General features: G+C 33.7%; 1 protein-coding gene across 4 annotated transcripts in view; it reads left to right on the top strand.

Annotated features, from left to right (window-relative positions):
• LOC309795811 (disintegrin and metalloproteinase domain-containing protein 32-like) overlaps positions 1-24,281 on the top strand; it is a 184,154-nt gene that overhangs the window by 58,876 nt on the left and 100,997 nt on the right. For all 4 annotated transcript variants that reach the window (XR_014292368.1, XR_014292369.1, XR_014292370.1 and 1 more), the window contains exon 10: positions 11,541-11,622. Coding sequence is in view for 1 of the 4 variants with exons in the window: in XM_082608583.1 (XP_082464709.1) it covers positions 11,541-11,622 (82 nt within the window). In the remaining 3 variants the exon portion in view is untranslated. The remainder of the gene's footprint in view (positions 1-11,540; positions 11,623-24,281) is intronic.

The following is a 24,281-nucleotide window of genomic DNA, read 5'->3' as shown; positions in this document are numbered from 1 at the left end:
ATCAGCAGTTTATAGTTCACAGCATCCAAATCCTGTACATACTTTGTAAAATTTATACCAAAGTATTTCTTTTTTTGAGCAATTGTAAAAGGTATTGTATTTTTAATGTCAGTGTTCCAGTGTTCATTGCTACTAGATAGGAACACGGTTGATTTTTGAATATTTACCTGTTATTTCCTGTAACCTTGATGAGCTCACTTACTAGTTCTAAGAGTATTTTTGTGGATTACCTAGGATTTTTTTACTTAGACAATCTGCCATCTGCAATCTGTCATCTACAAATAGGGGCAGTTTTATTTTTTCCTTTCTCATCTATATGCCTTTTATTTCCTTTTCTTTTTTAGTACTGTATTGAATAAGTGTGGTGATAGCTCACATCCTTGCTTTATTACAAATTTTAATGGGAAATTCTTCAGTTTGCAACATAAGTATAATGTTAGCTGTAGGGTTTTTTTTGGCAGAAGCTCTTTATCAATTATAGAAAGTTGTCCTCTGTTTCTATTTTTCTGAGAGTTTTTTTTTTTTTTTTGGTCAAGGGTGAGTGTTTAACTTGTCAAATGTTTTTACTGTATCAATTGATATCATCATGTAGTTTTTCTTCTTTAACCTGTTAACATGATGGATGACATTGATTGATTTTCAAATATTAAACCAGCCTTGCTTTCCTGGAGTAAACCCCACAAGGCCATGGTGTTTTATTCTTTTTATATATTGCTGAATTCTATTTGCTATGGTATTAAGTATTTTTGTGTCTATTTTCAGGAGGGACATTGGCCTGTAATTTTCACTTTTGTATTTTTTCTCTGGTTTGGCAACTTGCAAAGATGTTTGCTCTCCCACTGGTCTTCAGTACCACACTAGAGATCTTAGCCTGTTCAGTAAGGCAAGAAAATAAAAGGCATATGGATTTACAGATGATGTGACTGTCTACCTAGAAAATCCCAGAGTCTACAAAAAAGCTACTGGATTTAATAACTGAATTCAGCAAGTTTGCATGTTTCAAAGTGAATTTACAAAAATGAATCTGATTTTTATGTGCTAGCAATAAAATATGTAAAACATAACTAAAATGAACCATTTATGATAGAACTAATTGTTCTAATTGTTGTTTCAGAGTGAAATCTTCAGCAAGTAGGAAATAAGACCTAGAGATCTAATACACAGTATAATGAATATAGACAATGATATTGTATTATAATTTTCAAACTTACTAAGGACCTACAATTTAATTATTCCGACCTCTAAAAAGAAAGAATAATTATGTGATGTGATAGAGGTGCTAATTATTGCTACAATGGCAATCACATTACAATATATAAATGCTTCAAATTCACATACTGTATACCTTAAATATGCATAATTTTATGTGTCAAATATATTTTAATAATAAGTAAATAAAATTATTTTCATTCTGTGTTCAAAAAAAGAAAATAACAGCACTAAAGACGTGAAATGCTTACATACTGTTAGCATAATGTGAGAAAGATCTGTATACTGAAAACTGTAAAACGTTGATGAAAGAAATCAAAGAAGACCTAAGGAAATGGAGATATATATCATGTTCATTGATTGGAAGCCTCAGTATTGTTAAGTTGTCAGTTCTCCCTAAACTGATGCATAGATTCTACGCAGTTGCAATCAATATTCCAGCACTATATTTTGTAGCAACTGAGAAGCTGATTCTAATGCTATGTGGAAAGGCAAGAACTTAGAATAACCAAAAAAATTTCCAAAAAAAAAAAAATAACACGTATGGAGAACTTACACTACTTGATTTAGATAGTTTTTATAATGCTACAGTAGTCAAGACACTGTGTTATTCACAAGAAGGTAGACCCAAAATAGACTCACACATATAATGTCAAATGATTTTTCACAAAAGTGCAAAAGCAATTACATGGAGGAACTATAGTCTTTTCAAGAATTGGCGCTGAATAACTGGTTATTCATATGCAAAATGACCTCCATCTATACCTCATAACATATATAACAACTCAAAATGAGTGATAGATCTAAATAACCAAAACTTAAAACTATAAAACTTTTAGAAAAAGACATGGTAGAGGAATCTTTGTAACTTTGGATTAGGCAAAGATTTTTTTTAGGTGTAACCAAAGCATGATTCATAAAGTGAAAAATTGATATAGTGAAGGTAAGAATTTAATCAAATTACTGCTCTTTGTTAATACTTTAAGAAGATGAAAAGACAAGTCACAGCCAAATACTCACAGAAAATATTTTGAAATCACTTATTAGATAAGGGACATGTACCTGAAGGCTTAAAAAGTTAAAACTCAATAATAATAAAAACAATAAAAAGTAGATAAAGTATTTGTCATTCACCAAATAATTATACAGATGGTAAATAAACATGAAAAATGCTCAACATTATTATTCTTTAGGAAAATCTAAATTAAAACCAAAATGAGAAACTATTACATTCTTATAGTGGCTAAAACAAAACAAAATAAAAACCTGACAATGCCACCTGCTGGAGAATATGGAGAACACTCTTCTGCATTGCTGGCGGTAATACAAAATGGTACAGTTCCTTTGGAAAACAGTTTGGCTACTTCCTATGCAGTTAAACATACCTGGTAATACCACTCTGAGATATTTACTGCAGTGAAATAAAAACCTGTTTAAAAAAAAACCTGTAAGAGAATGTTCATAATGACTTTACTAATAAGCACCGAAAACTGGAAACAACCCAGATGTCCTTACTGGTAAATGGATAAACGAATTGTGATTTATCTATACAATGAATCACTACTCAAAAATAAAGAGAAATGAACTATCGATATGTGTAACAAACACCAAGGATCAATCTCAAATTAATTTTTCTGAGTGAAAGAATCAATTTTATACACAGGCGCACACACACACATACACACACACACTAAGCACTAAGCACACGTGCATGTATAACATACTTGTATTTTCTGGAAAAGATAGAAACAAAAACAGATCAGTTGCCAGTAGATTGGTGTAGGGGGAGGTGTATGGGGAAAATTTGGGAGTTAATGGAACTGCTCTATATCTTAATTATGGTGTAGTTATATGAGTGTATGCTTTAGTCAAAGCAACACTATACATTAAAAAGTAAATCTTATTGTATGAAGTTATAAATTAATTTTTTAAATGCAAAAATTATGAGTTCATATGGATATTTGTAGTCAGTTTAACCTGATTTAATTATAATTAGCATAATAGTATTTTTACCAAGCTTCTTTAATTTTATCATTATGCCTTTTCTCTTTCTCTGAAAGTACAGATTTCTCATGTCATTCACATGACTATGTATTGCTTTAATCAACAATTGTTTTTTGAATATATCTTACTAAAGATGTACAAAGAACTTTACTCCAAAGTCTCTTGAAATAAATCCTTTGTTATCAAATTTATATGAGATTTGATATTGATTTATTTAGCTTTGTTCCAAAACTTAATGTTATATTTCTGAATTGATAACACATTTATATTATTCAAAAGTCAAACCTATGTAGAAAATTATACACAGAAAATTCTTAGAACTTTTTTACACTTTTATAATCATCTTTATTACATGTTTTTATTTTATTTTTTATTGAAATATAGTTGATTTACAGTGTTGTTTTAGTTTCAGGTATACAGCAAAGTAATTCAGATATACATACATATATATATATATATATATATATATATATTCTTTTTCAGATCCTTATCCCTTATAGGTTACTACAAATCAGCTGATTTTTCAGCAGAAACACTACAGGCCAGAGGAGAGTGGCAGGATATATTTAAAGTGATGAAAAGGAAAAACCTACAACCACAAACACTCTACACAACAAGGCTCTCATTCAGATTTGACAGAGAAATCAAAAGCTTCACAGATAAGCAAAAGCTAAGAGAATTAAGCACCACCAAACCAGCTTTACAACAAATGCTAAAGGAACTTCTCCAGGGAGGAAACACAAGAGAAGAAAATGACCCCCCAAAACAAACCAAAAAGAATTAAGAAAATGGTAATAAGGACATAGATATCGATAATTACCTTGAATGTAAGTGGATTAAATGCTCCAACCAAAACACACAGGCTGGCTGAATGGATACAAAAATAAGACCTGAATATATGCTGTCTATAAGAGACCCACTTTAGACCTAGGCACACATACAGACTGAAAGTGAGGGGATGGAAAAAGATATTCCATGCAAATGGAAATCAAAAGAAAGCTGGAGTAGCAATTCTTATATCAGACAAAATAGACTCTAAAACAAAGACTGTTACAAAAGACGAGGGAGGACACAACAAAATGATTACCGGATCAATCCAAGAATATACAACAATTATATATGCACCCAATATAGGAGCATCTCAGTACATTAGGCAAGGGCTAGCAGCCATAAAAGGGGAAATCAACAGGAACACAATACTAGTGGGGGACTTTAACACCCCACTTACACCAATGGACAGATTGTCCAGACAGAAAATAAATAAGGAAACACAAGCTTTAAATGACACAATAGACCAGATAGACTTATCTGATATCTATGGGACATTATACCCAAAAGTGGCAGAATACACTTTCTTCTCAAGTGCACACGGAACATTCTCCAGGATAGATCAAATCTTGGGTCACAAATCAAGCCTCAGTAAATTTAAGAAAATTTAAATTGTATCAAGCATCTTTTTTGACCACAGTGCTATGAGATTAGAAATCAATTACAGGAAAAAAACTGTAAGAAACACAAACACATGGAGGGTAAACAATTCACTACTGAACAACCAAGAGATCACTGAAGAAATCAAAGAGGAAATTAAAAAATACATAGAAACAGATGACAATGAAAACATGATCCAAAATCTATGGGATGCAGCAAAAGCAGTTCTAAGAGGGAAGTTTATAGCAATTCAATCTCACCTTGTGAAACAATAAAAATCTCAAATAAACAATCTAAACTTACACCTAAAGCAACTAGAGAAAGAAGAAGAAGAACAACAAAAAAACTCAAAGGTAGTAGAAGGAAAGAAAGAAAGATCAGAGCAGAAATAAATGGAATAGAAATGAAGAAAACAATAGCAAAGATCAATAAAACTAAACGTTGGTTCTTTGATACGATAAACAAAATTGATAAGCCTTTAGCCACACTCATCAAGAAAAAAAGAGAGAGGATTCAAATGAATAAAATTAGAAATAAAAAAGGAGAAATTATAACTGACACTGCAGAAATACAAAGGATGATAAGAGACTACTAAAAGCAACTATATGCCAAAAAAAAAAAAAAAAAAGGACAACCTGAAGAAATGGACAAACTCTTAGAAAGGTACAACCTTCCAAGACTGAACCAGGAAGAAATAGAAAATATAAACAAACTAATCACAAGTAATGAAATTGAAACTGTAATTAAAAATCTTCCAACAAACAGAAGTCCAGGACCATATGGCTTCACAGGCGAATTCTATCAAACATTTAGAGAAGAGCTAAGACCATTCTGTGTCAAACTCTTCCAAAAAATTGCAGAAGGAGGAACACTCCCAAACTCGTTCTATGAGGCACCATCACCCTGATACCAAAACCAGACAAAGATGTCACAAAAAAAGAAAATTACAGGCAAATATCACTGATGAACATAGATGCAAAAATCCTCAACAAAATACTAGCAAACAGAATCCAACAACACATTAAAAGGATCACACACCATGATCAAGTGGGATTTTTCCAGGTATGCCAGGATTCTTCAGTATACATAAATCAATCAATGTGATACACTATATTAACAAACTAAAGAATAAAAACCATATGATCATCTCAATAGATACAGAAAAAGCTTTTGAAAAAATTCGGTACCCATTTATGATAAAAACTCTCCAGAAGGTGAGCATAGAGGGAACCTATCTCAACATAATAAAGGCCATATATGACAAATCCACAGCAAACATCATTCTCAATGGTGAAAAACTGAAAGCATTTCCTCTAAGATCAGGAACAAGACAAGGATGTCCACTCTCACCACTCTTATTCAACATAGTTTTGGAAGTCCTAGCCACTGCAATCAGAGAAGAAAAAGAAATAAAAGGAATCCACATTGGAAAAGAAGTAAAACTGTCACTGTTTGCAGATGACATGATACTATACATAGAAAATCCTAAAGATGCTACCAGAAAACTACTAGAGCTCATCAATGAGTTTGGTAAAGTTGCAAGATACAAAATTAATACACAGAAATCTGATGCATTTCTATACACTAATAGCAAAAGATCCGAAAAAGAAATTAAGGAAACAATCCCATTTACCATCGCATCAAAGAGAATAAAATACCTAGGAATGAACATACCTATGAAGGCAAAAGAGTACAGTTTTGGGGCTTCCCTGGTGGCGTAGTGGTTGGGAGTCCGCCTGCCGATGCAGAATACACGGGTTCGTGCCCCGGTCGGGGAGGATCCCGCATGCCGCGGAGCGGCTGGGCCCGTGAGCCGTGGCCGCTGAGCCTGCGCGTCCGGAGCCTGTGCTCCGCGACGGGAGGGGCCACAGCAGTGAGAGGTCCGCGTACCGCAAAAAAAAAAAAAAGAGTACAGTTTTGTACTTCAAAAACTATAAGACAGTGATGAAAGAAATTGAAATATATCTCAGAGTCTTCTTCATATCAGAACACAGAGCCCTTACTTATTTTTAACGAGTTTATAATAGGGTCTAAAAATTATGTGTAGTTTATTTAACTAGTTCTTTAATAATTGGTACTTGGCTTGGTTCCAATATTTATTTTAAAAAATCTTACAGTGAAAAAAACCTTACATGTGTCATTTATATATGTGCATGTGTATCTACAAGGCAGATTCCCAGGAGTGATATTTCTAGGTAGTATAATTCTAATTTTGATAGCTAATACCAGATTTTGGCACTGATTTTAGTGCTTTGCACACTTATCAATAACGTATGAGAAGGGTCTGTTTCCCCACAGTCTAGCCAACAAAGTGTATGGTCAAGTTTTTCTTCACCTTTGGTACTTGAGAAATGGTATCTTGGTATAGTTTTAATTTTCATTTCTTTTTCGTGAGCCTGATGGTAGATAGCTAGATATCTAGGTAGATAGGGATAGGTGCATTTAGATACCAATTTCAACACAGTTATAGATAAAAAGATAAATTTCTTTGCCTTGCAATGAGAAGTAGTTTTCTTTCTTAATTTGTCTTTTGGCTTGGCTTCTTCTGTGTGTGTATTTTTTAACTGCCATACAAAATACTTTTATTTTTAAGGCAGGATTCATCAGGTTTTTATTTGATGGTTTCTAGAGTTTGAGTCATAATTAGAAAGGCCTTCCCATTTCATGGGTATGAGAGAAGTTTTAAATTTATTTTCCATGGAAATTTGAGAATCAGCCTGTCTAGATCCTATTTTTTAAGACTATGTAAAATTTATAAATTGAGCTATAGAGAACTGTTTAGTCTTCACATCTCACATTTTGTCTTTCCAGTTTTTGGTCATTGAGAAGTTAATTTCTCATAGGTTTTATTGATAACTTTTCTTAGGTATATTGTCTTTCTGGTTGCTGTTGTAAATGTGTCTTCTATCTGCTAACTATATATTGTTTTTGTTTGTAAAATTACCTTAGTTTCATATTGATTTTATATCGTATTGCCTTACTAAATTTTTTTGTTTTTAATCATTCTTAAGTCTATTACATTGGTTTTTTCACTCATATAATTATATCATCTGCAAATACAGGTAGTTTTATCTCTTTCTATTGAATTTTATATTTTCAGTTTCTCTGTTCTTATTGCTTTGGCTAATTTAGTACAGTTTTAACTAGTAGTTGTAATAATGGTAACATGGGTCATGTCTGTTTTCTCCTTTACTTTAGGGAATGTTACCTCACTGAGTAATACTTTTTAGCTTTGGGGGCTAAAATGTAGGTTTGGCTCTGTGTGTGTACACAGGCATGTTTTAGAATTTGAATAATAGTAAGGCAATATTCATAGATTCATACTATACCAACAATTTGAAAAATAATCTTTCAGGGACTTCCCTGGCAGTGCAGTGATTAATACTTCTCCTTCCAATGCAGGGGGTGTGGGTTTGATCCCTGGTCGGGGAGCTAAGATCCCACATGCCTCAGGGCCAAAACACCAAAACATAAAACAGAAGCAATATTGTAACAAATTGAATAAAGACTTTAAAAATGGTCCTCATCAAAAAATCTTAAAAAAAAAGAAAAATAATCTTTCAGCTTTTATAGGGATGACATAAGATATCCTTATTGGCATTCAATAGAAATAATTATAGTGGTATATTTCCTAATCTTGAACCATCTTGCATTCCTAGAATAAATCTCAATTTTGACATGATGTATTATCCTTTTAATAGGATGTTGAAATTTGATACAGTAATAAGTGAAATTGGTGAGAGAATTTATCCCATTAGAAATGTAGAAATTATGGTACAGTCAGCCTCCTTGAACTTGAGTAATACCCCTTCTTGATCCCTTGATGTTATTATTATGTTTTTTGCGGTACACGGGCCTCTCACTGTTGTGGCCTCTCCCGTTGCGGAGCACAGGCTCCAGATGCGCAAGCTCAGTGGCCATGGCTCACGGGCCCAGTCGCTCCATGACATGTGGGATCTTCCCGGACCGGGGCACGAACCCGTGTCCCCTGCATCAGCAGGCGGACTCTCAACCACTGCGCCACCAGGGAAGCCCCCTTGATGTTATTTTAATGCATCAACATACTTTGCATATGAGTAATGTCCTAGAATAAATACTATGAAATTATGATAAATAACAGTAATTCTCTATTATTTTCTGGTCTTTGTACTCCAGAAATTTGTACTCCAGAAATTTATAATCTGGTTTATAATTTTCTGGTCTTTGTACTCCAGAAATTTATAATCTGATTTAGGCCCTACGGTAGGAACAATGAACATAGCAAGCTTAACTTTTTAACCTTTTACAATCTGTCCTTTATTCAACAGATGTTTATTGAGATAATATTGCATAGTGATTCAAATTTAAACTCTGGAGGCCAACTGCCTGCATTTAACTTCACCCTGTCACCTAGGGCAATTGATGCTCTCTGCCTCAGTTTCCCTATATTTGCTTTTATTATTTTTATTCTTTTACAGCTTTATTGAGGTATAATTGAAAAATAAAAATTATACATATTTAAGGAGTACAATGTGATATTTGATATATGTATACATTGTGAAATCATAAGCTAATTAACATATACACCACCTTACATAGTTAACCTTCTTTGGTGTGCAGTGAGAAATCTTAAGATCTTCTCTAGCAAATTTCACATATACAATGCAGTATTATTAACTATAATCATCATGCTGTACATTAGACCTCCAGGACTTATTCATCCTACATAATTGAAACTTTGTACCTTTGACCATCTCCCCATTTCCTGCATCTCCCAACCCCTGGCAACCACTATTCAACTCGCTGCTTTTATGAGTCAGATTATTTTAGATTCCACACGTAAGTGTGATCGTACAGTACTTGCCTTTTTATGTCTGGCTTATTTCACTTAGCATAATGTCCTTCAGGTTTATCCATGTTGTAAATGTCAGGATTTCCTTCTTTCTTGAGGCTGAATTATATTCCACTGTATATGTATATCACATTTTCTTTATCCATTCATGCACGTTTAAAAAGTGGGCCTCTTTGGCATCATGTTGCATGGCTGGCAGTATTCACTATACTCTCTCCTTCCCTTGTGGGAGAAATCATGGCTGAAGGCAGTTCTTTTGGCACTGAGCTGTGCTGCCTTGGGGGAATGGTGACATGGGTAAAGTGAAACTGTTTTTACCTTCTTCAGTGTGTCTATTCTTGGATTTTTTGCTCCAGTGTGGCATGGGACCTTTCCTTGGATCTTGGGCCACATCTGTGGGTGTTTGTCAAAATTGTTGTTTCTGTGGAGAGATGAGGGCTAAAAAACTCCTATTCTGCCATCTTGTTGATGTCACTCCAGAAGATTAATGTTGGTACATTATCTCTACTTGTTTATAGTTTACAGGAGGAAGAAACAGAGTGACAAGGCAGATTGAGGAATTTTTAAAAAATATTTATTGTTTTTACTTAATATAATTAATTTTAAAGAAATTGTTGGCTGTGACGGGTCTTAGTTGCGGCACTTGGGATCTTCATTGCAGCATGCGGGCTTCTCTCTAGTTGTGGTTTGCTGACTTACTTGCCCCGTGACATGTGTGGTCTTAGTTCCCCAACCAGGGATCGAACCCTCATGCCCTGCATTGGAAGGCAGATTCTTTACCACTGGACCACCAGGGAAGTCACAGGAATGTTTAAATTCAGTGAAAGGAAGTAGAAAGCATTCCAGGTTATGGAAACAATATGCCTAGAGACATGGGACTAAATAATAGTTCTTTTCAAAGAGTACGGAATTCATAGTTATAACTGGAGCTGAATCTCTGGGGGAGGGGAGGGATACAAGAAAAGTTGAAGAAGTAAAACAGTAAATCTTGATAACTGATTTGACGTGGAGACTGGGTGGCCGTATTAAGTAAAAAAGAGCTATTATTGAATCCAGCTTATCAGGAGTATGCATAGAGTTTGGGGGAAAGTCTTATCTATTGGGAGAACTATCTTGAATGAAGAAAGAGTGTAAACAATACTTTGATATTGGAATGTAAAGCCAAAGTTGGGTGTTAAAGGCGAATACTTGGAAACAAGTGCTTACGTATAAACAATATCAGCGAGGCAGAATAAGGGAGCAGTGGAGAGACAGTGCAATTGTGAAGTGCAGTGCAGTTGAGATTGAGGAGGCATTCCAAATTGAGAATTGCGTACCAAGCTTTTTTACACACATCTTGGAATGTTCGTTTTGGCTGGGGCTCTAAAGATGGCAGAATATGTTTGGAGCATCTATATCTTAGTGATTGAGAGTATGGCTCTGCATTCAAACTGTCCAAGTTCGTATCCTTCAGCAGCACTTAACTGTGCTGCCCTGAGCAAGTTACTTGTATTTCCCATCTGATGTTTGATTTATTCAGTGGGGAAAAAATAGTATCTAATTCACTGGCTGGATTTGAGGATTAAATAGAATAGTTTATGTAAATCCATGAGAATAGTGCTATTATTATATGGCAGTTTATACAGACTCTTCTTCTCAAAGAAGAAAAAAACAATGGTTAAGTTGTAGAACAAAAAAATCATTCCAGTGAGAAAATGGTGAGCTTTTCTACATTTGAGGAAAACTTCTAATCCATACATTAAAACTATTTTTCATTGTAATTCAACAAAATGCCTTTGATTGAAATGTTTGATCAAGGCTTTGGTAATTAACCCTAACCAAACGTCACAAGAACAGTAAAGTCATCAATAACTTGGATCCATTGGATACGTTTTAGAAACCCAGATTGCTTAATCTCATTTAATGAAGACTATTTTACAAATTGGAAGCAGTTAAATATATATGGAAAGATTGTACTTCAATTTGCTTCAGACTAGAAATTTATGAACTACAGACAAATTACTAGCAGGAGTTATCATATGTGAATTGTTTGTCAAAATTAACTGTAATTATATATTTATTTATTTAGCTATAGAGATTATCCAGATTATGTGGGAGCAGCATTTCCTGGAAAGATGTGTGTTACCAGTTATTCTGCAGGAATTGCTTTGGTATGTAATCATTTAATCTTACTATTTGAAAAAAATACATTTAAAAATCACCTAGCATTACAGCATATATTTTATACACTTCACATTTTACATTTAGAGATTGCATTTATATTCCATCACTCTTAGAACTTTGAAATATGTAGAAGGAATAATAGTATTCTGAAGTACGTGTCTTATTGCAATTATTTGGAAGTTAAAGTGGAATAAAAATATAATAAATACACATGTATCCCTTATTATATAGAAGAGTGCATTATGAAAAATTATCTGTAAAGATATTTCTATAACCAAAATAGATTTTTTTTCTTGTAGGTATAAAATTGGAAAAATAGTCTTATAGATCAATTAACTTCAAAATCAAAACAAATGATGAACCAAGAAGTATGATAGGGCCTCCCTGGTGGCGCAGTGGTTGAGAGTCCGCCTGCCGATGCAGGGGATACGGGTTCGTGCCCCGGTCTGGGAGGATCCCATATGCCGCGGAGCGGCTGGGCCCGTGAGCCATGGCCGCTGGGCCTGCGCGTCCGGAGCCTGTGCTCCGCAACGGGGGAGGCCACAGTAGTGAGAGGCCCGCATACCGCAAAAAAAAAAAAAAAAAAAAAAAAAAAAAAGAGAAGAAGTATGATAAAAATCTGTTAAAATGTTTCAAATTTTTCTACATAATATTTAAAAGAAAATTTATGTCTATTTTAAATATTTATAGTTCTTATAAATATTTTATATTTAAATAAATTATTTGTATAATTAGATGCATCACTGAAAGAGAAGTGATTCATTGAGCCTTTCCCCCACCTATTCATCCTTTTTAAAAATAAGTTTAGGGCCTCCCTGGTGGCGCAGTGGTTGAGAGTCCGCCTGCCAATGCAGGGGATACGGGTTCGTGCCCCGGTCTGGGAGGATCCCATATGCCGCGGAGCGGCTGGGCCCGTGAGCCGTGGCCGCTGAGCCTGGGCGTCTGGAGCCTGTGCTCCGCAACGGGAGAGGCCACAACAGTGAGAGGCCCGCATACCGCAAAAAAAAAAAAAAAAAAAAAAAAAAAAATAAGTTTAAGTACTATATAGTATTTTTAAATTACAAAGTAATTTATGTTATGCATGTCCATTTAAAAAAGAACATATAGAGACATAAAAGGAAACATATAATCTGGCATCTTCCCAGGGATGAAGCAATAATCACTGTTAACATTTTGATTAATATGTATCTCCTACTTTGAGTTTTTATCTGTTACTGTGGCTCCCCACTATATGTTTTTGCAAAAATGGGACTTTGCATACATATTTTTATTTCTGATACTCTTCCAATTATTTTTATTACAGAATTTATGCGTGCATGCATGTATATGTAAAATTGTTTAAATTGTAGCTATACAAAGCAAAGTTTGTTAGCAAAACTCTCTTCTTTATCCCCTTCATGAAGTCCTATAAGAATTTATACTTTCTATTTAAATTCTCTGGTAGTTAAGTTTATTTATTTAAAATATATATACTTTGACCCCTACTTTGATTAATAAACTTTAGACAACATTGGTAATATTATCTTTGACATATGTAACCCCCTGTCTCTATTTGTCATATATATTATGAAGTTTTTATTACTTTATTAATACTTATTATATTAGTAATCTATATTAAACACATTCTTACATATTATATGTATATACATAATATATGTAATTATATATTATAGATGTTATACAATATATAATACAGAATAATACTTAATATATTAAATATTATTGCATAATATATTACCATCTTAATGTATTTATGTTTTTATTTATATTAATTATTTTAAAAAATCTTTTTACCTTATGCAAAGTCCATTGATTATTTGCTATGAAAAATGAGACATGTAAAATAGTACACTTCTCATGTCCATTGTTAAGAGTTATAAAATTTATAATTTATTTTATAGGACTTTTGTGCTTTGTCTACAGGTTGATTTTTAAGTTAAATCAATAAATATTTTATGGTATATTATGAATATAAAAATGATATTAACTCCGAATCAAGAAGTAAATATGTTGTTATTCTGGTAAAGCTTTGATGGCCAAAAGAGGTCTTGTCAATTTTTTTCTAACTTATTTTACTTCTATGGGCGGAACCAACTGCCACAGAAAATTAAACTTCATCTTCCTTTTCTTGGAATTCTTTGCTCTTTTTCTGGAAAAACTCAAGTTTAAAAAATTTTAGACACAGTGTATATAAGTGGCAAACACTGTTATTTTATTAATGAAAACACTTTTGCTTTCCCTCCACATTTGATTTGGCTAGGTTTAGAATCCCAGTTCTAACATCCTTCTCTCTCAGCATTCTGAAGATTGATGTATTGTGTTTTTGTCAACTCATTATGAAGTGATTGGATGGCAAGGAAATTGAGGGTGTTTGTAAGAGAATCTGAACTGCTTAAAGGAGGAGAGAAGTCAGTAAGGAGGTTAGGAACAGTGAAAATGTAGGAACCATGGTTTGGTTGTGCTGATGGGTATGCAGATTGTTGTAGTTGAGGTACTAGTGGAGTTATCAGGAGAGACAGCAGGTGGTCAGGATGTGGGATGCACAGAGATGACAGAGGGCTTGCAGTTATTGATAAAAACCTGTTGACAAGGTCTAAAGTGTGAACCATAGGAATGAGTGGGTGAGGCAGGATGTAGGATAGAATTATTAGAGGAGTTGAATTCAAGGAATGATGCTTTTACAAAGCTTTCATACTTATATTTTTATAAACCTTTATATTTCTTTGTTTAAAAGCTCTTATACTTTTACCACAATTGAGTATGTCTCTAAACAAGAATTGTTTTTTATGCTTTAAACATAATATAAATTGTATCCTGCTGTATCATTCTGCAAATAGATTTTTTTGGTTTCCACTTATAATTTTGAGATTTAATGGAATTACAGTTAATTTTTAAGAGACTTTGTTTTTTAAGAGAAATTTTAGGTTCATAGCAAAATTAAGAGGAAAGTACAGAGATATCCTATATAGTCCCTGCCCCCCCCACACACATAACCTCCCTCACTGTTAACATCCACACCAGAGAGGTGCATTTGTTACAGATGATGGACCTACACTGACACATTACAACCACCAAAAGTTCACAGCTTACATTAAGGTTCATTTTGGTGGTATACATTGTGTGAGTTTTGACAAATATATAATGACATATATCTAGCATTATAGTGGCATAGAGAGTAGCTTCACTGTCCTCAAAATCCTTTGTGCCTAGTAAATTTTTTGCATTGGTGCTTGATACTTTATTATATGAATGCCACATTGTATCCTTTATGATTTGCATGAGAATTTTGGTTGTTTCTATTTTTGCCATTACAAACGATATTTAATAAACATCTCTATACATAACTCTTCCAATTTCCATTTGATCTTTTTGTAAATTGAAATGTAGTTGATGTACAACATTATGTTAGTTTCAGGTGTACTACATAGTGATTTGACATTTGCATACCTTACAGAAAGTCATGACAAGTCTAGTAATTGTCCCCATACAAAGTTAATATTATTGACCTTATTTCATATGCTGTATATTATACCCCCATGGCTTATTTATTTTATAACTGGAGGTTTGTCCTTCTTAATCCACTTTACCTATTTCACCACCACCACCCCCTCCCCTCTGGCGGCCACCCATCTGTCTTCACTACCTGAGTTTGTTTTCATTTTCTTTTGTTTGTTTGTTTTGTTTTTAGATTTCAAATATAAGTGAGAGCATACATATTTGTCTTTCTCTGTCTGACTTATTTCACTCAGTGTAATACTCTCCAGATAGACCTTCCATGTTTTTGCAAATGGCAAGATTTTTATTGGGGGGGGTGTATAGTTGTTTTACAATGTCGTGTTAGTTTCTGCTGTACAGTGAAGTGAATCAGCTGTATGTATACATATATCTTCTCTTTTTTGGATTTCCTTCCCATTTAGGTCACCACAGAGCATTGAGTAGAGTTCCCTGTGCTATACAGCAAGTTCTCATTAGTTACCTATTTTATACATATTAGTGTATATATGTCAGTCCCAATCTCCCAGTTCATCCCATCCCCCCACCCCCTTTCCCCCGTTGGTGTCCATACATTTGTTCACTACGTCTGTGTCTTTACTTCTGCCTTGTAAACAAGTTCATCTGTACGACAAATGGCAAGATTTTTTTAAATTTATTTTTTATGTTTTTTGACTTTTTATTTTATATTGGTGTATAGGTGATTAACAATGTTGTGTTGGTTTCAGATTTACAGCAAAGTGATTCAGTTATACATATGCATGTATTTATTCTTTTTCAAATTCTTTTCCCATTTGTGTTGTTACATAATATTGAGAAGAGTTCCCTGTACTATACAGTAGGTGCAAATGGCAAGATTTTATTGGCTGAGTATTAATCTACTGTGTGTGTATGTGTGTGTGTGTGTATATACATATACATACATATATATATATATGTATGTATATGTATATACACACATGTCATATCTTCTTTATCCGCTCATCTAACAATGGATACTTAGGTTGCTTCCATATCATGGCTATGGTAAATAATGCTGCAATGAACGTTTAGCATTAGTGTTTTTGTTTTCTTTGGAAAAATACCCACAAGTGAAATTGTTGGATTATATGCAGTCCAATTTTTAATTTTAAGAGGAACCTCCATACTATTTTCCATAGTGGCTGCACCAATTTACAGTCCCATCAACAATGCACAGGGGCTCCCTTTTCTCCACATCATTGCCAACACTTGTTTTTGTCTTTTTGATGACAGCCATTCTGACAGGTGTGAGGTGGTTTCTCATTGTGGTTTTGATTTTAATTTCCTTGATGATTAGTGTTTTTGTGCATCTTTTCATGTGTCTGTTGGCCATCTGTATGTCTTCTTTGGGAAAATGTCTATTCACGTCCTCTGCCCATTTTTAAATCAGGTTTTTGGGTTTTTTTTTATGTGGAGATGTGTGAGTTCTTTGTATATTTTGAATATTAACCCCTTATTATATATATTGTTTGCAAATATTTTCTCCCATTTAGTAGTTTACCTTTTAATTTTGTCGTTGGTTTTCTTCACTATGCAAAAGCTTTTTAGTTTGATGTAGTACTATTTGTTTATTGTTACTTTTATTTTCCTTGCTTGAGGAGACAGGTACAAAAAATCAGGGAACATGATAACTTCAACTTTGTTCTTTATCAAGATTGCTTTGACTGTTCCGGGACTTTTGTGTTTCCATACAAATTTTAGAAGTATTTGTTCCAACTCTGTGAAAAACGCCATTGGTGTTTTGATAGGGCTAATTGAAGCCAAGTAGATTGCCTTTGCTAGTATGGTCATTTTAACAATATTAATTCTTCCAGTCCATGAACCCATATAGCTTTCTATTTATATGTGTCGTCTTCAATTTCTTTCATCAGTGTTTTATAGTTTTCTGAGTATGGTTCTTATACCTCCTTGGTTAGATTTATTCCTAGGTATTTTTTTAATGCAATTTTAAAGTGGATTGTTTTCTTAAAATTTCTTTCTGATAGTTCATTGTCAGTATATAGAAATGCAACAACAGATTTCTGTATATTAGTTTTGTATCCTGCAACTTAACTGAATTCATTTATTAGGTCTAATAGTTTTTTGTGGCATCTTTAGGATTTTCTACATATAGTATCATGTCATCTGCAAACAGTGACAGTTTTGCTTCTTCCTTTCCAACTTGGATTCCTTTTATTTCTTTTTTTAGTCTAATTGCTGTGGCTAGGACTTCTAATACTATGTTGAATAAAAGTGGCAAGAGTGGACATCCTTGTCTTGCTCCTAATCTTAGAGGAAATGCCTTCAGCTTTTCACTGTTGAGTATGATATTAGCTGTGGGTTTGATGTATATGACCTTTATTATGTTGTTGTATGTTCCCTCTATACCAACTTTGTTGAAAGTTTTTTAAAAATCATATATGGGTGTTGAATTTTGTCAAAAGCTTTTTGTGCATCTATTGAGACGATCATGTGACTTTTATTCTTAAATTTGTTAATATGGTGTATCACACTGATTGATTGGCAGATGTTGGACCATCCTTGCATCCCTGGGATAAATCCCACATGATCATGGTGTATGATCCTTTTAATGTATTGTTGAATTTGGTTTGCTAATATTTTGTTGAGGATTTTTACACCTATGTTTATTAGTGATATTGGCCTGTAATTTCTGTGTGTGTGTGTGTGTGTGTGTGTGTGTGTGGTGTCTTTGGTTTTGGATTCAGAATGATGCTGACCTTGTAGAATGAGTTTGTAAACATTCCTTCCTCTTCAAAATTTTGGAAGGATAGGTGTTTGGTAGAATTGGCCTGTGAAGCTGTTAGGGTCCTGGACTTTTGTTTTTTGGGAGTCTTTTGGGTTTTGATTCAGTTTTATTACTGGTAATTGGTCTGTTTAGATTTTCTGTTTCTTCGTAATTCAGTCTTGGAAGATTGTACATTTCTGGGAATTTATCCATTACTTCCAGTTTGTTCAGCTTGTTGGTATATAATTGTTTGTAGTAATCCCTCATGATACTTTATATTTCTGTAGTGTCTGTTTTAAATTTCCTCTTTAGTTACTGATTTTATTTGGGCTCCCTCTTTTTACTGGATGAGCCTGGTGAAAGATTTATCAATTTTTAAAAATCTTTTCAAAGAACCATCTCTTAGTTTCATGGATCTTTTCTATTGTTTTTCTGTTTTTTTTTGTTTTTTGTCTCTATTTCATCAATGCCCCCTCTGATCTTTATGATTTCCTTCTTTCTCCTAACTTTGGGCTTTGTTTATACTTCTCCTAGTCTTTTAGGTTTAACGTTATATCATTTGAGATTTTTCTGGTTAATTGAGGTAGGCTTGTAGTGCTATAATCTTCCCTCTTAGAACTGCTTTTGCTTCATCCTATAGATTTTATATCATTGTGTTTCCATTTTCATTTGTCTCAAGGTATATTTTGATTTCCTCTTGATTTCCCCAGTGACCCATTGGTTGTTTAGTAGCATATTTTTTTACACTCCACGTGTTTGTATTTTTTGCAATTTTTTTTTGATGATTTTTAATCTTGTGTCCTGTGGTGAGAACAGATGCTTGGTATGATTTTAGTCTCCCTAAATTTATTGAATCTTTTTTTGTAGCCTAGTATGTGATCTGTCCAGGTGAATGCTCCATGTGCACTTTAAAAGAATGTATAGTCTGCTGTTTCTGGAAGGAATCTATTAAATTTAATCTATTATCTATTATATTTATTAATTACATCTGTTTAATATGTCATTTACAGCCATTGTTTCCTTGTTGGTTTTGTCTGTGGATGATCTTTCCATTGATGTATGTTGGGTGTTAAAGTCCCCTGCTATGTTGAATTACTGTCAGTTTTTCCCTTTAGCTTGTTAATATTTGCTTTATTTATTTAGGTTTTCCTATGTTGGGTGCATATGTATTTACAATTTTTATATCTTGTTGGATTAATACCTTTGTCATTATGTATTGTTCTTTTTGTTTATTACAGTCTTTGATTTAAAGTCTATTTATCTGATATGTGTTGCTGTCCCAGCCTTCTTTTCATTTTTATTTGCATGGAATATAATTTTCCATTCTCCTACTTTCAGTCTGTGCATATCTTTAGAGCTGAAGTGAGTCTCTTGCAGGCAGCATTTATATGGGTCTTGTTTTTGTATCCATTAAGCCACTCCATTTCTTTTCTTGGGAGCTTTTAGTTCATTTACATTTAAATAAATATGACTATGTATGTATTTATTTCCATTTTGTTTATTGTTTTCTAATTGTAGTAGCTCTTTTTTGTTCCTTTCTTCTTTTCTTTCTCTCTTCCCTTTTGATTTGATGACTATCTTTAGTGTTTTGTTTGGATAACTTTCCTTTTTTGTATTAGTGTATCTTTATAAGTTTTTGATTTGTGGTTACCATGAGTTCATATATAACAACCTGCATATGTACATGACTATTTTATGTCAATTATCTCTTAAGTTTGAATGCATTCTAACAACCCTGCATTTACACTCCTCCCTGCCCATGTTTAATATTTTTGACATCATATTTTATACTTTTTGTTTTGTGTATCCCTTACTACATATTGTGGATATAGGTGATTTTACCACTTTTATATCTTAACCTTTTTACTAGCTTTATGATCAGTTGATCTACACCTTTACTCTATGTTTGCCTTTCCAAAAAGATTTTTTTCCTTTCATAACTTTCATGTTTCTAGATATGGCTGTTTGTGCCTAGAGAAGTCCCTGCAACATTTCTTGTAAAGCCAGTTTTGTGGTGAACTCTTTTAGCTTTTGCTTGTCCATAAAACATTTATCTCTCCTTTAATTCTGAATGATAACCTTGCCGGGTAAAGTATTCTTGGTTGTAGGTTTTTTTCTTTCATCACTTTGAATATATCATCATGCCACTCTCTTTTGGCCTGCAGAGTTTCTACTGAAAAGTCAGCTGATAGTCTTATGGGAGTTTCCTTGTATGTAACTGGTTGCTTTTTTCTGGCTGCTTTTAATATTTCTCTTTTTAATTTTTGACACTTTAATTATAACGTGTCTTGGTGTAGACCTCTTTGGGTTCATCTTGCTTGGGACTCTGTGCTTTTCAGACCTTGATATCTGTTTCTTTCTCCAGGTTAGGGAAATTTTCAGCTATTATTTCTTCAATTATGTTCTCTGCCCCTTTCTCTCTCTTTTCTCATTCTGGGACCCCTGTAATGGGAATGTTAGTATGCTTGATGTCATCCCAGAGGTATCTCTCAAACTGTTTTCATTAAAATTTCTTTTTTCTTTTTTCTTTCCTGCTTTGTTGATACCTACTACTCTGTCCTGCAGTTTGCTGATCTATTCCTCTGTATTATCTAATCTGCTGTTGATTTCTTATAGTATAGTTTTAATTTCAGTTATTGTGTTATTTAGCTCTGTTAGGTTCTTCTTTATATTTTGTAACTCTGTTGAAATTATCATTGTGTTCATCCATTCTTCTTCAGAGTTTGTTGAGCATCTTTAAGATCATTACCTTGAACTCTATAAATTGCTTTTCTCACTGTTTAGTTCTTTTTCTGGAGTTTTGTCTTGTTCCCTTGTTTGGAACATATATTCCTCTCTCTCCTCATTTTGCCATATTCCTTATATATGTATTTTTACTATATTATCAATATTATAAAAGGATACAACTCAGGAACATTCAGACGGAAGAGATGCATAGGGCAAGGTATGGGAGAAGTATTGCCGAGTTTCAGTACCCTTCTCAGGAATGCTGCACTTCTGATACCTCCACGTGTTCACAAACCCAGAAGCTCCCTGAACTCCTTCAGGTTCTTTTATGGAGGCTTCATTTTGTCCCTTAGCATGATTGGTGTAATCACTGGCCATTGGTGATTGAAATCAATCTCCAGCCCCTCTTCCCTTCCTAGAGGACTGGAGCAGGGTGAAAGTTGCCACACTCTAATCAAATAGTTGGTTCCTCTCCATCCATAGGGCTTTCCAAAAATACGTCATTAACATAAACTATGATTGAAAGAGGGGCATATTATGAATAACAAAAGATGCTCCTTTCACTTTTATCTCTCCTGAGCTATTTTGGGACCAAAACCCCAAAATTATAACAAACGATGCTTTTATCGCTTTCGCTTTTAATCTTTTAGGAAATTACAATGGCTGAAAATAAAGACCAAAAACAAAGGTGTTCAGTTAACACTATACATTTCCCTCTAATGACTATTTTCACTATATCCCACAGATTCAGGTAAGTTGTGTTTTCATTTTCATTGAATTCAAAGAGACCTTGAGACTCTTTGACCAGGTGATTATATAGAATCATACTGTTCATTTTCCACATATTTTGGGAAAATTTCAGCTATCTTTTTGTTTTTTAGTTAATTTTTAGTTTAATTCCATGTAGTTTGAGAATACTCTTAACATGGTTTATTTATATTTTTATAAATGTTTAAAGGAATGTTCTATAACCCAGAATGCAGCATATCTTGCTGAGTGATCTATGTGAGCTTAAAAAAATGTGTTCCTGTTGTTAAGTGGAGTACTCTATAAATATCAATTAGATCAAATTGATTAATAGTGAATTTTATGTCATCTGTATTCCTCCTAATTTTCTACCTGCTTCATCTGTAAATTACTGATAGAGAGATGTTGATGTCTCCAACTATTTTAATAGATTTTTCTGTTTCTATTATTAGTTCCATCATTTTTTAAATTGAAGTATAATTGCTTGCAATATTGTGTGAGCTTCAGGTATACAACATAGTGATTCAGTTATTTTTTCTGATTATATTCCATTATAGGTTATTAAAAGGTACTGAATGTAATTTCCTGTGCTATACAGTAGATCCTTATTGTTTATCTGTTTTACGTATAATAGTTTGTATCTGTTAATTCCATACTCCTTCTTTGTACCTCCCTACTCCCTCTCACTTTGGTAACCATTAGTTTGTTTTCTATGTCCTTGATTCTTTTTCTGTTTTGCATATAGATATCTTCATTTGTATTATTTTTTAGACTCCACATGTAAGTGATATCATATAGTATTTGTCTTTCTCTGTTTGACTTACTTCACTAAGTATACTTTTGGGTTGGCCAAAAGGTTCATTCGGTTTTTTTCTATAAGATGGCTGTAGTAGCACTTAGTTGTCTTTAACTTCATTTGAAACAATTTTGTTAGATTGTATGTGACAGCTGTCATATCAGTGTGCATTTAAAAAAGATTTATCAAAATTGGTGAATTTTTGTATAGTCATTTTAATATTGAAGATCAATGAAAAAACAACATTTTCAGCATATTATGCTTTATTATTTCAAGAAAGGTAAAAATGCAACTGAAACACAAAAAATGATTTGTGCCATGTATGGAGAAGGTGCTGTGACTGATCGAACATGTCAAAAGTGGTTTACAAAGTTTTTTGCTGGAGATTTCTCGCTGGGTGACACTCCATGATCAGGTAGACCAATTGAAGTTGATAGCGATCAAATCGAGACATTAATTGAGAATAGTCAACGTTATACCATGTGGGAGATAGCCGACATACTCAAAATAACCAAATCAAGCATGGAAAATCATTTGCCCCAGCTTGGTTATGTTAATCACTTTGATGTTTGGGTTCCACAAAAGTTAAGTGAAAAAAACCTTCTTGACCGTATTTCCGCATGCAATTCTCTACTTAAACGTAAAGAAAACATTCCGTTTTTAAAGCAAATTGTGAAAAGTGGAAACTGTACAATAATGTGGAATGGAAGAGATCATGGGGCAAGTGAAATGAACCACCACCAACCACACCAAAGGCCGGTCTTCATCCAAAGAAGGTGATGTTGTTTATGTGGTGGGATTGGAAGGGAGTCCTCTATGATGAGCTCCTTCTGGAAAACCAAATGATTAATTCCAACAAGTACTGCTCCCAATTAGACCAACTGAAGGCAGCACTCGATGAAAAGCATCCAGAATTAGTTAACAGAAAACACATAATCTTCCATCAGGATAACGCAAGACCGCGTGTTTCTTTGATGACCAGGCAAAAACTGTTACAGCTTGGCTGGGACGTTCTGATTCATCTGCCATATTCACCAGACATTGCACCTTTGGATTTCCATTTTTTTGGTCTTTACACAATTTTCTTAATGGAAAAAATTTCAATTCCCTGGAAGACTGTAACAGACATGTGGAACAGTTCTTTGCTCAAAAAGATAAAAAGTTTTGGGAAGATGGAATTATAAAGTTGCCTGAAAAATGGCAGAAGGTAGTGGAACAAAATGGTGAATATGTTGTTCAATAAAGTTCTTGATGAAAATGAAAAATGTGTCTTTTATTTTTACTTAAAAACCGAAGGCACTTTTTGGGTGCCCAGTACTCTCTAGGTCCATGCATGTTTCTACAAATGGCAATATTTCATTCTTTATTATGGCTGAGTAATATTCCATTATATATATATCTTCTTAAGCCAATCATCTATTGATGGACACTAGTTGATTCCACGTCTTGGCTATTGTTAATAGTGCTGCTGTGAACACTGGGGTGCAAGTATCTTTTTGAATTAAAATTTTCATGTTTTCCAGATATATACCCAGGAGTGGGATTGCTGGATCCTATTGTAACTCTACTTTTCATTTTATAAGGAACCTCCATACTGTTTTCAATAGTGGCTGCACCAATTTACATTCCCACTAACAATGTAGGAGGGTTCCCTTTTCTCCACACCCTCTCCAGCACTTACTGTTTATAGATTTTTTGATGATGGCCATTCTGACTGGTGTGAGGTGATATCTCATTGTAGTTTTGATTTGCATTTCTCTGATAATTGGTGATGTTGAGCAGCTTTTTATGTGCTTATTGGCCATCTGTATGTCTTTTTTTGAGAAATGTCTATTTAGGTCTTCTGCCCTTTTTTTGATTGGTTTGTTTGTTTTTTTGTTACTGAGTTGTATGAGGTGTTTTTATATTTAGAAATTAAGCCCTTGTCAGTAGCATCATTGGCAAATATTTTCTCCCAGTCTGTAGGTTGTCTTTTCATTGTATGGTTTCCTTTGCTATGCAAAAGCTTGTAAGTTTGATTAGGTCCCATTTGTTTATTTTTGCTTTTATTTCTATTGCCTTGGGAGACTGACCTAAGAAAACATCACTACAATTGATGTCAGAGAATGTCTTTCCTGTGTTCTCTTCTAGTACTTTTT

The sequence above is a fragment of the Mesoplodon mirus genome (assembly GCF_964341445.2).
Source record: "Mesoplodon mirus genome assembly, chromosome: 20".
NCBI lineage: Eukaryota > Metazoa > Chordata > Mammalia > Artiodactyla > Ziphiidae > Mesoplodon > Mesoplodon mirus.
This window is presented reverse-complemented; position numbering and strand designations above follow the sequence as displayed.